Here is a 17,511-nt window from a genome sequence, read left to right on the forward strand (position 1 = left end):
TTCTGAGTATAGATTCTGTGCCTCTTTGGTTAGGTTTATTCCTAGGTATCTTATGGTTTGGGGTGCAATTGTAAATGGGACTGACTCCTTAATTTCTCTTTCTTCTGTCTTGTTGTTGGTGTAGAGAAATGCAACTGATTTCTGTGCATTGATTTTATATCCTGACACTTTACTGAATTCCTGTACAAGTTCTAGCTGTTTTGGAGTGGAGTCTTTTGGGTTTTCCACCTATAGTATCATATCATCTGCGAAGAGTGATAGTTTGACTTCTTCTTTGCCGATTTGGATGCCTTTAATTTCCTTTTGTTGACTGATTGCTGAGGCTAAGACTTCTAGTACTATGTTGAATAACAGTGGTGATAATGGACATCCCTGCCGTGTTCCTGACCTTAGCGGAAAAGCTTTCAGTTTTTCTCCATTGAGAATGATATTTGTGGTGGGTTTTTCATAAATGGCTTTGATAATATTGAAGTATGCGCCCTTGATCCCTACACTTTGAAGAGTTTTGATCAGGAAGGGATGCTGTACTTTGTCAAATGCTTTTTCAGCATCTATTGAGAGTATCATATGGTTCTTGTTCTTTCTTTTATTGATGTGTTGTATCACATTGATTGATTTGTGGATGTTGAACCAATCTTGCAGCCCTGGAATAAATCCCACTTGGTCGTGGTGAATAATCCTTTTAATGTACTGTTGAATCCTATTGGCTAGTATTTTGGTGAGAATTTTTGCATCTGTGTTCATCAAGGATATTGGTCTATAGCTCTCTTTTTTGATGGGATCCTTGTCTGGTTTTGGGATCAAGGTGATGCTGGCCTCATAAAATGAGCTTGGAAGTTTTCCTTCCATTTCTATTTTTTGGAACAGTTTCAGGAGAATAGGAATTAGTTCTTCTTTAAATGTTTGGTAGAATTCCCCCAGGAAGCCATCTGGCCCTGGGCTTTTGTTTGTTTGGAGATTTTTAATGACTGTTTCAATCTCCTTACTGGTTATGGGTCTGTTCAGGCTTTCTATTTCTTCCTGGTTCAGTTGTGGTAGTTTATATGTCTCTAGGAATGCATCCATTTCTTCCAGATTGTCAAATTTGTTGGCGTAGAGTTGCTCATAGTATGTTCTTTTAATTGTTTGTATTTCTTTGGTGTTAGTTCTGATCTCTCCTCTTTCATTCATGATTTTATTTATTTGGGTCCTTTCTCTTTTCTTTTTGTTAAGTCTGGCCAGGGGTTTATCAATTTTACTAATTCTTTCAAAGAACCAGCTCCTAGTTTCGTTGATTTGTTCTATTGTTTTTTTTGGTTTCTATTTCATTGATTTCTGCTCTCATCTTTATGATTTCTCTTCTCCTGCTGGGTTTAGGGTTTCTTTCTTGTTCTTTCTCCAGCTCCTTTAGGTGTAGGGTTAGGTTGTGTACCTGAGACCTTTCTTGTTTACTGAGAAAGGCTTGTACCCCTATATATTTTCCTCTCAGGACTGCCTTTGCTGTATCCCACAGATTTTGAACCGTTGTGTTTTCATTATCATTTGTTTCCATGATTTTTTTCAATTCTTCTTTAATTTCCTGGTTGACCCATTCATTCTTTAGAAGGATGCTGTTTAGTCTCCATGTATTTGGGTTCTTTCCAAACTTCCTCTTGTGGTTGAGTTCTAGCTTCAGGGCATTGTGGTCTGAAAATATGCAGGGTATGATCCCAATCTTTTGATACCAGTTGAGTCCTGATTTAGGACCAAGGATGTGATCTATTCTGGAGAATGTTCCATGTGCACTAGAGAAGAATGTGTATTCTGTTGCTTTGGGATGAAATGTTCTGAATATACCTGTGATGTCCATCTGGTCCAGTTTGTCATTTAAGGCCTTTATTTCCTTGTTGATCTTTTGCTTGGATGATCTGTCCATTTCAGTGAGGGGAGTGTTAAAGTCCCATACTATTATTGTATTATTGTCGATGTGTTTCTTTGATTTTGTTATTAATCGGTTCATATAGTTGGCTGCTCCCACGTTGGGGGCATAGATATTTAAAATTGTTAGATCTTCTTGTTGGACAGACTCTTTGAGTATGATATAGTGTCCTTCCTCATCTCTTATTATAGTCTTTGGCTTAAAATCTAATTGATCTGATATAAGGATTGCCACTCCTGCTTTCTTCTGATGTCCATTAGCATGGTAAATTCTTTTCCACCCCCTCACTTTAAATCTGGAGGTGTCTTCAGGCTTAAAATGAGTTTCTTGGAGGCAACATATAGATGGGTTTTGTTTTTTTTTTTATCCATTCTGATACCCTGTGTCTTTTGATTGGGGCATTTAGCCCATTAACATTCAGGGTAACTATTGAGAGATATGAATTTAGTGCCATTGTATTGCCTGTAAGGTGACTGTTACTGCATATTGTCTCTGTTCCTTTCTGATCTACCACTTGTAGGCTCTCTCTTTGCTTAGAGGACCCCTTTCAATATTTCCTGTAGAGCTGGTTTGGTGTTTGCAAATTCTTTCAGTTTTCGTTTGTCCAGGAAGCTTTTAATCTCTCCTTCTATTTTCAATGATAGCCTAGCTGGATATAGTATTCTTGGCTGCATGTTTTTCTCGTTTAGTGCTCTGAATACATCATGCCAGCTCTTTCTGGCCTGCCAGGTCTCTGTGGATAAGTCTGCTGCCAATCTAATATTTTTACCATTGTATGTTACAGACTTCTTGTCCTGGGCTGCTTTCAGGATTTTCTCTTTGTCACTAAGACTTGTAAATTTTACTATTAGGTGATGTGGTGTGGCCTATTCTTATTGATTTTGAGGGGCGTTCTCTGAACCTCCTGAATTTTGATGCTTGTTCCCTTTGCCATATTGAGGAAATTCTCCCCAATAATTCTATCCAGTATACCTTCTGCTCCCCTCTCTCTTTGTTCTTCTTCTGGAATCCCAATTATTCTAATGTTGTTTCATCTTATGGTGTCACTTATCTCTCGAATTCTCCCCTCGTGGTCCAATAGCTGTTTTTCCCTCTTTTGCTCAGCTTCTTTATTCTCTGTCAGTTGGTCTTCTATATCGCTAATTCTTTCTTCTGCCTCATTTATCCTAGCAGTGAGAGCCTCCATTTTTGATTGCACCTCATTAATTGCTTTTTTGATTTCAACTTGGTTAGATTTTAATTCTTTTATTTCTCCAGAAAGGGCTTTTATATCTCCCGAGAGGGTTTCTCTAATGTCTTCCATGCCTTTTTCAAGCCCGGCTAGAACCTTGAGAATTGTCATTCTGAACTCTAGATCTGACATATTACCAATGTCTGTATTGATTAGGTCCCTAGCCTTTGGTACTGCCTCTTGTTCTTTTTTTTTTGTGGTTAGTTTTTCTGCCTGGTCATTTTGTCTAGATAAGAGTTATGAAGGAGCAAGTAAAATACTAAAAGGGTGGCAACAACCCCAGGAAAATATGCTTTAACCAAATCAGAAGAGATCCGGGGGCGAAAAGGGATAAAAAGAGGTTCAGAAAAAAAAAGAAAGGCAAAAAAAAGAAAAAAAAATGAATTAAAAAAAGAAAACAAATAAAGAAAAGTATAAAAAAGAGAAAAAATATATTTGATGATCTAGTTAAAAAGACGTTAAAAAAGAAAAGGGTAAAAGTTAAAAATAATTGTAGCCGAAGAAGAGAAAAAAAATGAAAAAGAAAAAAAATTAAATTAACTGCAAGACTAAAGAATCATAGTGAGAAAGCCATGAGTTCCATGCTTTGCTTTCTCCTCCTCTGGAATTCTGCTGCTCTCCTTGGTATTGAAACCGTACTCCTTGGTAAGTGAACTTGGTCTTGGCAGGATTTCTTGTTGATCTTCTGGGGGAGGGGCCTGTTGTAGTGATTCTCAAGTGTCTTTGCCCCAGGAGGAATTGCACCGCCCTTAGCAGGGGCCGGGCTGAGTAATCCGCTTGGGTTTGCTTTCAGGAGCTTTTGTTCCCTGAGTGCTTTCCGTAGAGTTCCAGAGGACGGGAACACAAATGGCGGCCTCCTGGTCTCCGGCCTGGAGGAGCCGAGAGCCCGGGCCGCACTCCTCAGTGCGCCCTCAGAGAACCGCGCCCAGTTACTCCCGTCTGCCTGACCTCCGGCCGCGCTCCGAGCTCACTGAGCCTGTGACCGGTTCAAGGTAACACCGAGCTGTGAGCTTACTGTCGGCTCTGTCTCTGTAGCTGGCTTCCCCTTTCTAATACATGTAAGCTCTGCGACACTCAGACACCTCTGGTCCTTCTGTCACCCTGCGGGACCTGAGGCCACGCTGACCCCGCGTGGGCTTTACCCCGGTTTAGCCTCTGGAGCGATGTCCCTCAGCGGAACAGACTTTTAAAAGTCCCGATTTTGTGCGTCGTTGCTCCGCCGCTTGCCGGGAGCCGGCCGCTTCCCCCCCCCCCCGCTCCATCTTCCCGTCGCTTTGGATTCACTTCTCCGCCGGTCCTACCTTTCAGAAAGTGGTTGTTTTTCTGTTTACAGAATTGCTGTTCTTCTTCTCTTTGATCTGCCGATGGATTTTTAGGTGTTTGCAATCTTTAGATAAGCGATCTAGCTGATCTTGTGCTAGCTGAAGTAGTCTCAGTCTGCCACTTCTCAGGCATCTTGACTCCTCCTCTGCAAAATCATTTCTTAAGTGACTACTACGGTGGGAATTGAAAGGTTCTGAGCTATTTTGCAAATTTGAGGAATGATACAGGCCAGTGAGAAAAGTGTTTTTTCCTCTCTTTTGGAGCTAATGTAAACCATGATTTCAGATGGTCCTACTATTTTTCTTTCTTAAATTATCTATATATGAGTCATCTAATAATTTAGTATTTGTAACTACGGATCCATATGCTTATAAATTGTTGCTGTGCTTTTCATATAAATAGATCTGCTCAGCCTGTGCCAGATTACAGAATTACAGAGTAAGGTGGGGGCATTCCCCTCTCCCCTTTTTAAAGGCTGACAGTGGGCCTTATGGTGAAAATCCATGCCTTCAGAATCACCTGGGAAGTGTTACTAAAAATAAGATATGTCCCACTGAGGAACAGTGGGACACCCTGCAGCAGATTAGACCCTTAAAGCATAAGAAATACACTTGATATATATCAAGCACTGACAAATGGGAAGGGGAAAGTGTGGAGGTGGTCTGGCAGGAGATGAAGGGTGGGAGGGATAGGAAAATTAAAACCTTGTACTTATCAAGGGATCATGGTCGAGGGGATGCTGCTGCTGGTAGGATTCCATACCTGGTTGGGGAAGACGGTGCTCACCTGGGTTTTAGATCATTTAAAAGGAGGTTATACTGATATTCAAATGTGGTACTGTTTCCCAAACTTGAGTAGGCCCATGAATCACAAGAGGGCTCTAACTAGAAAGCAGATTCTTACTCATGAGTCTGGGATGGGGCCTGGGTTTCTGTGTTTCTAACAAGGTCCCAGCAGCTGCTGATGCCTCTGGTCAGTGGACCATACTCGGAGGTTTTATGGCGAAGGCTGGTGGGAGAGAAGAGTCACCATCAGGATGGCTATTCTCAACCTGACGTCCCCAGCACAATTACCGGGGACCTCTTGCAAAATGTGTAAGCACAGGTCCCCCCAGGAGGGAACAACTCAGATTTTCTGGGGCAACCCTACACATCTTATTTTTACTAACACTTCCCAGGTGATTCTAACATGAAGCCATTTGATGAGAACCACCAATGCGGGAGGAAGGCTCCAAAGGTTGGTGGCTGTAAGTGTCCCACACAGAACAGGGGGTTTCAGGAGTGCAAAGAGCAAAAGCCAAAACTTAGTCAAGGAACTACTGCAAACAGCCAACCTTATAGAGGATCATAAGTAACCTTTTAGAAGCCTATCCCTTGTTCTGATCTTTGATCATTGTTAGTCAATGCTGTGTACTATTCACTTCATCAAAAGACATATTTTCAAGATAAAAGGTAAGGCTAGTTTAACTCCAACACTGTGTCTGCACAGTATTCATCCCTGAGCACGGTTTGGGATAAAGGGAGGTGGGTAGCCTCTAGAAGCATTCCACCATTTACAGAGGAGGTCATCAGGGCCCCCCAGGATGAGGGGGCTTCCACAGCCAAGCTGTGTGCTGTGTGCTGCACGGTGTGAAGGGCAGAAGCCCAGTCAGACCTGCTGGTCTCACCTCGTAGTTCCACCACTGCTGAGCTATCTGACTTTTGGGATGTTGGTGGCCCCCTCTCAGTCTGTCAAAGATGGATAAGAGGATTTCCTGCTTCACAGAACTGCTGTGTGGATTATATGATTTCCTGTAGGCAGAGCTTTTAAAACAGCGACTGGCCCAGAGTAAGTGCTAAATGAACATGAAGGACAGCTATAGAACATTGTCTTTGAGCTGATGTACTTGTCTCTCGCCATAACCAGGGACATGATATGTTCTCGTGCCTCCCCAGAATTACCAGCTCTGAGAGAGAGTGGCCACTGAGGGCTCAGAACTAGAACTGATGCCTCGTAGAAATAGGTGGGGCGGTGGGCAGGCCTGATGGATAAATGGTCACTATTCTTCTCCAAGGGAGGCAAATGCTCCAGGGTGTGTCTCTTGTCTGCTCTGGGACGGAAGCCCCAGGTCTAGCATCTGTGGGGCTCGTCATGCTTGGGGTCACTCTTCCTCTCTCAGCAGACTGGTTTGGAAATGTCCTTCCCGTGGACTGGCCTGACAGAGGAGCAGGATTCTTACTCTCCTAAACACGAGATCTATGCCAGGTCTGTACTAGCACAGAGTAGCAATTCTGCATGTTGCCATTTATTAAGGCACTTCGAAATGGTGACTCCTGAGGTGCCTGGGTGGCTCAGTCATTAAGCATCTGCCATCCGTTCAGGTCATGATCCTGGGGTCATGGGATCAGGCCCCGCATCAGGCTGCTTACTCAGTGGGGAGTCTACTTCTCTCTCTCCCAGAGCCAAAGTCAAATAAGTAAATAAAATCTTTAAAAAGAAATGGTGACTCCCCCGGCCATGACAGTGCAGTCTCCACAGCCCTGCTCTGTCCACGGACCAGAGCAAGGTGGCAGATGGAGGGAGGCATGGGAGACCTGGCCGACTAAACTGGGTCCCACTGTGAACAGGGAGGTGGAAGGGCCTGCCTGTGGGCCTGCAGGAGAGGCAGAGCTTAAAACATCATGTGGGGGCCTGCACCCTAATGGGAGACCCCCACCACCCAATACATGACGGACTGTTCATTTTCAAGATCTTCACCGAGTCCTTCCGAATTCCAGAGAATATGGTCTCGAGCCTTTGTCATAAACCCTGAAGTTCACATGAGCATGGGGAACAACACGTTTTTCTGTGATAGTGTGACCCCGGCTTCACAACCTTCATACAGTTGTCCTGCTAGGGACTCTTCCCCAACTAAAGGATCACAGAGGGCCGGAACGGGACATGGAGAGCTAGTTAGCTAGTTACCGCTCCCACAGGAAGCCGCCTGATCGATGCCCCATCCTTTCAGGGTCCTGGCCAGATCAGCACTGTCCAGTGGACCGTGGACGTCATCATCAAGTGCAGCTCCTGACAGCAGTGGCGTGAACTTACTGCGAGGCTGGGTCTGCCCCAACAGCTTCGCACGTGGATTCTCTCCCCCTTGTCCAAATGGCACAAGCACACAGCTAACACTGACTTCACAGAAAACAAACACAGGGCTGGGGAGGTAGCCAAGGCAACACAGCAGGTGGGCAGGAGGTGGGAGCGCTGGGGTTTACATCCAAACAGTGCTCCTCCAGAGCCCAGAGCACCACTTCTCCCTTCCTGCCATGGCCACCGCTAACCTGGAAGACCTCTGTCTCTATATTGCTTTGGGGCGGAGAGTTTTTTTTTTCTTTTCCAAAAAACAAAACAAAAAAAGCTTTGTTTTTCCTTTGTAGATTTTGGTAGAGACCACTGTGTTTTGATGCTTTATTCTATCTAGAAAGGCCTGCGGAGTCTCTATTCTGCGTTCTAACTACCTGCCGTAAACAGCCTGAGCTTGGGCACCACATGGCAGTGTGTGTCCACTGCTCAGGAATGACGTCTGTCAAAGATGGATAATTGCATTCAAACACTGGTTCCTGGGAGGATGGTAAAGGCAACCTTCTCCTTCTCTGGAAGGCAGCTTGGGAAACCCTGGTAGCTCTCTCTCCCCTCTTGAAGGTCCTGAAACAACCTGTGCCCCATCCCCCACCTCCCAAACTTCCATCAGCTGGGGTGTGGGGGGTGGGGACTGGCTAGGCAGGAACAGCTGCTTTCCCTTCTCACCCTTCATATGGCAAAGGGCTAACAGGCTACTTAGATGCCAATTTGTTTTCTTGCTCTAATTAGAAACTACATTTGTCATTTAAAAAGCGAACTGACACGTACTGAAAATAGTCCAAATTATCCAGAGCGGAGGCTGGTAATTGCCAGGGGCTGACGGGAGGGGAGGGTAGAGAGTTACTCTTCAATGGGTCTAAAGTTTTAGTTACACAAGATGAGTAAGTTCTAAACATCTGCCGAGCGACATGGTGCCTGTAGTTAACATTACCGCACTGTACACTTAGAAATGTGTTAAGGTAGATTTTGTGTTAAGTGTTCTTACCACACACACAACAAAAAAGGGAACCTGCAAATAATAGGAATATTCACAGGAGTCCCTTAAAAATCGCCTGAAAAATATTACTGATAGATAGTTCTGTTTCTTTACCTATACGGAGTAAAACATAAATAGGTTAAAGAAAGGTGTTCTTTCTACCTATACAAATACACATTTGGGAATTTACATTGTAGTTAGAAGTCAGCTAATCATTTCTTGTTCTTTTGATAGATACATAAAAATGTTCAATGTGCTCAAAAATAACTTTCTCTTACTCTTCACTCTTTTAAGGCACACGATACCATAAAAGGCACAAGTAGAGGACAATAGAAATACTACTCGTGATAGGGTTAACTATGTGAGATGATGGATATTTTAATTAGCTTCACTGTGGTAATTATTTCACAATATGTATGTATATCAAAACACTAAATTGTAGACTTAAAATACATAGAATTTTTGTCTATTATATCTCAACAATGAGAGAAAGAAAAAAAGAAAACATGTCCAAAATGCTACATTTCTACCTGGTATACTCAAGAAATGATGATCATTTCTATAAAAAAAACATGTATACCCCTGAGTGCTGACAGTTGAGCTTTTTCTTCCTAATTTCAGAATTCAGATTATCATTGCCTCTTTGAGGTCTGCACATGTATTCCTGTCAAAACACATGCATCCTGAAGATACTCTTTTCAAGAAATGGAAGGAAAATTATTCTAAGTGTATTAAAGTATAGCTTTGGAATGTTGACATTTCCAAAAGCCAGAGGCATCTGCCAGGCACTGGAGAAGCCAAGAATTCTGTTGGACATACTTTTGGGAGTGCTGGAAGGCGCACAGTTCCCTAGCCTGCAACACAGATGGGAAAGAGAAGGCTTTCCAATGATAGTTACAAAATGTGTTCATTGGGCTTTAGGAGACGGGCCTGGAATTTCATCAATAAACGTCTCTTTCACTCTCGTACCTGGTTTCTTGAAAACCATTTTTTTAAAAATCAAATGCTTTTCAATTATTCTTAAGAAAAATAGACTCAGAAAGCAAAAGGAGGCGCAGCGCCTAGGTACAGAAGCTTTGGGACAACCAGTACTGTTATTTCCATTTTAAAACCTCAAATGAAGCAAACCAAAGCATGCAGAAGAGCATTATGACCAAGGGTGACAGAGCCCACAGCCTGTTTCCTACAGATCAATTCTTTAGTGGAAACTCCCCAAGGTAATGATCAGAGAAGGTCTCACCCTACTGCTGGGCCTCAGTTCCCCTCCTCCCTGGACTTCTCCCAGCCTGGGGGAGGCAGCTGTGAGCAGGCAGCCAGGGAACACAGCACATGCTCACTGGGAGGAGGGGGCACTACTCACCTCTGCAATCTTCAGCACCGCGCTCCCGTTCAGGTCGAATGTCGGGGTGTAGGTGATGCAGAGTAACACCTTTAGCAACGGGGAGATGAGGAAGGAAGAGAGAAGGGGTTAAAATTTAAGAAATAAAGAGAAACGTGGGGCACGTGGGTGGCTCAGTTGTTAAGTGTCTGCCTTCAGCTCAGGTCATGATCCCAGGGTTCTGGGATGAACCCCGCATCTGGCTCCTGGCTCCCTGCTCGGCAGGAAGCCTGTTTCTCCCTCTCCCACTCTCTCTGCTTGTGTTCTGTCTCTCGCTGTGTCTCTCTGTCACATAAATAAATAAAATCTTAAAAAAATTTAAAAAATAAACAGAAATATGATTTCACATATCATTTGTGTAGCCCTGTTTTCATGCCTCCTTTGCTTTTTGCTTTATTTTAATTTACTCAGTTATTTATTTAAAGTTTTTTTTATTTGACAGAGAGTGAGCACAAGCAGGAGAAGTGGCAGGCAGAAGGAGAGGAAGAAGCAGGCTCCTTGCTGAGCAGGGAGCCCGATGCAGGATCTGATCCCAGGACTCTGGGATCATGAACTGAGTCAAGGCAGATGCTTAACCTATTGAGCCACCCGGGCACCCCTGCTCTTTGCTTTATCTAACGTTTCTTCCCATGCTACTCACTGCTCTCTAATGAGTGGCTGCACATTGCTCAGTAAAACAGAGACTAATACTATAAGTAAAGGGAGCTACCCTCTCCCCGCAGGGAATGGCCACTGCAAGAATGGCCAGAAAAAGCATTCCTCAGTAACTTTAGGAGGTCCGTCTGATAATAACAGGCTCAGTGCTATGCACAGTGTGTGAATTACCTAGGTTGATACTTTCAGTAAATGTGATGATTTTATTGTCCTTATTTCCCTGACAGGGAAATTGATGCTTAGAAAGATTAAGTCACCTAAGACCATACAAGTAACAAGCACTACAGCTGAGATTTGAACCCAGGGAATTGAACTCCATGCCCTGAACCACCGTGCAATCTGTCCTGTCCTCTTCCTAGACCCAGACATCATCGTACTTTCTGTTCCTGTTCCCCTCCCAAATCCCCAAGGGATTAGAAATCCTTTAGCAGGCACTTCCTCTTCCTTCCTATAACGTCCCCCAAGATGCTGCCCAGCGTTTATCGTTCATCTCAGGTGACCCTTACTCTACAAGATAGACAACGAGTTAGAGACATTTGCAAGATCTTTAACGACCATTAAAAATTTTCACTTTGTATCTGTAGAGCTATCACAGAACAGATGGACAAAAGCCTGCAGCATTTTAAAAATTGCTTCTAATTTTGTAGATAAGAGGCAAGACTCTTGCTTTCTGTCCTTTGACTTGCGGCACTGTGAATTTTCTCCCTGCTAGTCTGAGATAAAACTGCTGGTGTCTGCTCCTTGATCTCAAACCCAACACCTGGGTCCTGCCAGCAGCTTGGGCTGTCAGTGGGGGTTGCCTGAGGAGGCTTCTTATCTGGTTCTGTCCAATTCATGAAAGAATGCTGAAGCTTTGCAAATCTACCTAATTCAGGATATACACCTAATCAGCATAGCAAAAAGTGCAATTGCCAGATGGGACAAGGAATCTCTCCTAATCCCTCAGTCTTAGTTACTGGCCAGGCCACCCTAGGAACAGCTGCTCCTCCAGGGAAAACAAATATGTACATGATTAAATAAGGAAAAGGGGATTTTTGCCAACTTTATAGTCATGAGCTTAGATAAGTTCATTGTAGGTCTGTCCCTCAGTCTTTTGATCCTTAAGGTGCCAGACACCCAAGAGTCAAGTCCAGATAAAAATCGTCCCATGTCAAGCAGGCTGACAGAGATTGTGGGAACAGCTGTCCTAAGTCCTTCTGGGAAAAGGCTTTCTTCTGTTTAATGAATATTTTGGCGGGTTGGGGCTTGGTAGATAAGAAGTGATGAAAACTGAGGAGAGACAGCTTGGAAGGAGGCCATGTCATCTAATGCCTCTGTATTTGGTGGTACCTTTGCCCGAAACCCTCCTGTCCTTGGCTCTTCCTGCATTTGTTTCTCATGTGACTCATTTGGTTGGCTTCTTCTAGGTCTCAGCATAAATGTAACCCCCTCAGAGAGGTGTCCTCCTCTGACAACGAAACCCTCTAACTGGTTTGTCACATCCCTTTGCTTCATGACTTAAGAGCATGTGCCAGTCTCATAAACAACTGGTTTACTTATTGATAATCTTTCCATTAGACTATAACATCCACTGGGCACCTGAAAGACCCTTAAGGCTTTCTTATATGGTGCTGTCTTACTTGGAGTTTTTGCTATGTCACACAGCTTCCTTTTCTTGAATTGCTACCCCTGCTGTGATTCCTGGCAGGTGAGTGGGAGGTTATGAGGGACTGATAGAGATGGTGGTCCATGGAGTTGGGAGATGGCTTTTCCATCTGGGCTCTTGGCTTTTTAAGTATTTACAATAAAGACTGGCAACTGGCAATACTTTACAAGGTGAAAATAATGGCAAATATTTGTCTAAACTGGTTACTGTTACTTAGAAGACTGGTGATCAGCTTTCTGCCATCCATTACTCTGTACATCCATACAAGGTGCACAGGAGTGGATTTGGAAAGAAGTTTTCAAAAAACAAAGCAGTTTTCTGTGACAAGAGATGCTTTCAGGCAGAAGGGGTTGGGGGAAGTGGGAGCAATACCAATGGGGACGTCTTCATGAAGGACACTGAGTCGGTGGTATTTGGTAATCAAGGTTCTCTGGGGAACAGAGAAGGGTCAACTTCCTTTGCCACAGGGAAGCCAGTCAATATAGAATGAGGCCTCCTAGCAACAGTATGAAGGAAGCTGAGGATCCCTGGACCAAGCTAATGCTGATAAGAGTTCAAAAGATCTTTGAAAAAAGGCTTTCCACACTTCATGTCTAGCCACCAATATCCAAAGATCCGTGGAGTTATTTGCAAAAACTAAGAACAACCAAGAGAATGAAAGCTCCTTAAGCTCAGGTAGAGTTTCTGGTGTCAGAAGCATAGAAGGTTTTAAATACAGGGAGGACAATGCTCCCTATGACTCACATGGTCTATATAAAGAGCACAGTGTCTGGCAAGGATGACTCAGTAGACAGAAATGACTTATCAAAAACAATCAGTGGAGAAATGGCTGATGTGCCCAATGCCTAGTAAGCATTCATTCACTGGATTAAAACAAAGACTGGTTAGGACATTTGGGGGACAGCTAATGAATTCAAAGAATCTGATTTCTGTTGCATCATGAGTAGGCAGAAAGTTCAGATTCACATTCTCCACACACTGGCCTTAAGGAAAACAGGAATGACAAAACCCTGAGGGCAAGTGCATTAAAAATACATCCCTCACAGGGTCAGTAAAGCTTATTGACTAAGTTGTTGTCGTTGCTGAACAGCGGGAACTTGGGTGACTGGCAGTGTCTCACAATTCATCTTGCTGGCATGGCCTCCATAGAGGAGCTATGAGGATAAGGAAAACAGGCACAAGGTTTTCCAGGAAATGGGAAAAATCATTGCAAAGACTGAGAGAAATCCCAATCATTAAAAAAAAAAACAATAATCAAATAGCTATGGTGTACAAGAAGCAACCCTTCAATTTAAAAGATGTATCGAAACTTTAGGGCACCTGGGTAGCTCAGTCAGTTAAGCATATGCCTTCAGCTCAAGTCACAGTCTCAGGGTCCTGAGATTGAGACCCTTATCAGGCTCCCTGCTCAGCCAGGAGTCTGCTTCTCCCTCTGCTCTCTCTCAAATGAATAAATAAAATCTCTCTTAAAAAAAAAAAAAAGAGGTTTATGATCATAAATTTAAACATGTCTCCAAAGGCAAAGGAAACCAAAGCAAAAATGAACTTTTGGGACTTCATCAAAATAAAAACCTTCTGCACAACAAAGGAAACAGTCAACAAAACAAAAAGGCGGAAATGGGAGAAGATATTTGCAAATGACACTATAGACCAAGGGCTGATATCCAAGATCTATAAAGAACTTTTCAAACTCAACACCGAAAAACCAGATAATCATGTCAAAAAATGGGCAGAAGACACAAACAGACACTTCTTCAATGAAGACAGACAAATGACACACGAAAAAATGTTCATCACTAGCTATCAGTGAAATTCAAATTCAAATCAGTGGTGAGATACCACCTTACACTAGTTAGAATTGCAAAGATCAACAAGGCAGGAAACAACAAATGTTGGAGAGGATGTGGAGAAAGGGGAACCTTCTTACATTGTTGGTGGGAATGTAATTTGGTGTAAACACTTTGGCAAAACAGTGCATAGATTCCTCAAAAAAATTAAAAAATAGAGTTATCTTATGACCCAGCCATTGCACTAAAAGGTATCTACTCCAAAGATACAAATGTAGTGAAAAGAAGGGCCATCTGTACCCCAATGTCCACAATAGCCAAAATGTGGAAAGAGCTGAGATGCCCTTCAACAGACAAAAAGATAAAGAAGATATGGTCCATATATTCTATACATTTCTTTGGAGCAGCTTAGACATATCAGTTAAACCTGTGCACCCTTTCTATGCCTCATTAGATTTATAAGCTTCTTAGAGGAGTAAAGTGTGACTTTTTGATGCCCACCATGTTTCTGGCAACTTGCCAGGCCCCAGGAGGTGTGGTGTCCTGGCCCAAGCTCGCCCCTTCTGATGCACAGTCCACATGAATGATGACCCTCAGAATTTCAGTGAGACTCTGCACCTTTGTGCCTGGTCATTATTGTAAAATGTGTAGACAACGTATTATGATAGCCCAGTCATATAGAAGGCAATTATCCTGGGAATCTGAATGGCAGAATCAGGTTGGTATTGTGCGCCATCACAAAATGGCCGGTTTTATGACCACATAAGGTAAGAATCCTAGAGTTTCTGATGACTTGGTTAGGATGATCAGAATTTTGTAAGCCTCCTTTAGGGATGTCCAGCCACCTAGCAGGACCTCACTCTGGACAGGGAAAAAATCATCTTTCCTAACCAGAGGCCACTTCCCATGAGACTCATGGAACATTTTTTCCTTTCTGAGACCTCCTGCTATGCTCTGCTGAGAACCTACCTTTTGCAGTCAACATAGTAAATGGTAACTTCCCTAAGATTTAGGATTTGAAGATCTCATTTCTGCCAAGGTTCCAAATGAGTCCTCTCCAGGACCATTCCTGCAAATACTGGAGTGGAAAGTGGTTCTTGACCTTAATGGGTAGCAACTGTGTGTTTACTTTACATCTAACCATGTGCTGCATTATTTAGGCTTCCATTCATGAATCCAACAATTATTTATGGGTATGTTATTAGGGGTCTGATCTAATGCTGGTGTTGGGCATATAGTACTGAACCAAAAAGACACCCTGACCCCTGATCTTGCAGAGCTAACACCTGGTGTTGAAGACCATCATAAAATAAGGGGTTGCAGTAAATTGTGATGGGTACTATGACTGGGAAAATCACTGTCCTCTGGACAAGCCTCTCAAGGTCTAACTCAGAGCATACTAGCTGTAATTCCACTTTCACCTTTTCATGGACCTTTAAATTTAATACACTACAACACACACTATTAATAAATTAATCCTAGGAAAGAAGACATGGGTTCCATCAAGAAATGTGCTGATTTGGGGGAGTCAAGGCCCACTGAGGGCACAGGGGTATACTAAGGAATTCTTCTTTTCCTCTTTCTTAAACTATTAAAATTATCTTACTTTACATATGAGTGCATCTTGAGGTGACTGTAGTTTCATTTTTCCAAATACCACATGTTATTTATAAATCAAACCAAACAAAATCCACCAGAGCTCAAAAAAGTAGCTAAAACCTTGAGTACAGCCCACAGAAGGCCTTGTCTTTCCTGGTGCATGGAGAGGAGGAGACTCTCTTCAAATTCTTAATGCCAAGTGCATTTCAAACCCCAGCTCAGGTTCTGGCTAAAAATCTAACTTTGTTCCTTAATGCACATTTCCTTCTGGCCTTTGCTATGTCTTGGCATGAAACTTCAGAAAATTAAAAATGATTGCATAATTCCTTCTCTTTAGAAACCTTCCAGTTCTTTTTTTACTCTGTCAAATATGGCAAAAACAAGGATGGGAACTTCAGTGTTGAGCATGGGGATTCTGAGCCACCAAATGCCTTTCCATTCAGTGCAGGGCATGTCCCAATTCTGCCCCTGCAGCCTTATGGGTGTGTACCACTGACAGTATGCCTTGGCCATGAAGTAAAAATGGACTTGAAATACAAGCAACAAAGCAGACTCTTTTCCAGAGATGGCAGAACGTGTGCCATCAGAGTGGGGTTGTGGGTAGTCACAAAGTACATACCAAATATCACGGTACACTTTATTATCTAAATGTAAAATGTGGCTGCCTAAAATAAGCATTTTCCCCCTTATTTTTTGATTGAAGTTTTTCAACCTCAATACTATGGACATTTTGGGTCAACTACTTCTTTTTCTGGGGGACTGTCCTGTGCGTTGTAGGGTGTTAGCAGTACCCCGCCTCTCCCCTCCAATGACAGTGGCAATCCCAACTGTGACAACTAAAATATCTCCAGACATTGCCAAATGTTCTCTGGGGTACAAAATACTTCCCAGTGGAGAACCACTGTTTTAGATCACTTATACCCCACACACCCTGTGAATATAGGGGAGAAACCCTACAATATTATTACTCTTCTTCCAGAAGACTCCAAGCTAGAATGCAGAACTTTCAGATGGCATCTGGGAAAGATCCACTGACCCTTCATTAGGTTTCAGAGACTTTGGACTGAAAGTAACAGAAGTAGTTGAGCTATGACCCCAGTCTTTATTTTGGTTCAAAGAAAATAAATGAAATTATTGTATTGCATGAACCCTCTACCCCTTAGGACTTGAACTGACTTCTCTTAGGCTGAGTGACAGATAATTTGAGAAATCACTTTCTGGTTCAACTTGCCCACATTCTGGCAAATGGCTATTCTGAGATTTTTTTTAGTCCTAGAAAATATTTTGCTAGTGTTCCTGAGTACCCAGTTTGGAAAATATTTCTAATTATTATGGCATATGGTTGTGTCTTTTCTGGCCTTGATTTGGTGCCTCTAGTAGTTAATTCTGATATTCATTCATATTTTTTAATATGCCCTTACCACCTAATTCTAGGAAATACTATAAAAGTGATAACTGTAAAAAATTTCTTTGTACATATTAAATCATAATGAACTTGGCTGATTCACTTGAACAAATAAATAAACCATTCTTATTCTTTCCTCCAAATTCTCTCCCTTGGCAAGTTCCTATAATTTCTTGCTCTAACTGGAGACTCAAAAATCTATCATTGGAGCCAACATTTACTCCAAGTTTCCATCCCTAATTTCAACTTCTCAACATCATCAATGAGCATATGCAATTCCATGGAAGTCATTAAATCTCCAATATGGTAAACAGATAATACTTTCCCCACCTCTCAAATTCCTAATTATATAACCATTAAAATTACACTTGAAGAACATGCACCCAAATGTTTATAGCAGCAATGTCCACAATAGCCAAACTATGGAAAAAATCTAGATGTCCATCAACAGATGAATGGATAAAGAAGATGTGGTATATATACACAATGGAATACTATGCAGCCATCAAAAGAA

The 17,511-nt window shown here is 42.6% G+C and overlaps 1 protein-coding gene across 5 annotated transcripts in view; it reads right to left on the bottom strand.

Moving 5' to 3' along the window:
* Window positions 1-17,511, bottom strand: part of ARFGEF3 (ARFGEF family member 3) — a 184,895-nt gene that overhangs the window by 104,678 nt on the left and 62,706 nt on the right. For all 5 annotated transcript variants that reach the window (XM_004740298.3, XM_004740297.3, XM_004740296.3 and 2 more), the window contains exon 5: window positions 9,890-9,958. In XM_004740298.3, coding sequence (XP_004740355.1) covers window positions 9,890-9,958 — 69 coding nt within the window. The remainder of the gene's footprint in view (window positions 1-9,889; window positions 9,959-17,511) is intronic.

Source organism: Mustela putorius, unplaced genomic scaffold (assembly GCF_011764305.1).
Source record: "Mustela putorius furo isolate JIRA1106 unplaced genomic scaffold, ASM1176430v1.1 tig00003863_pilon_pilon_pilon, whole genome shotgun sequence".
Taxonomy (NCBI): Eukaryota; Metazoa; Chordata; class Mammalia; order Carnivora; family Mustelidae; genus Mustela; species Mustela putorius.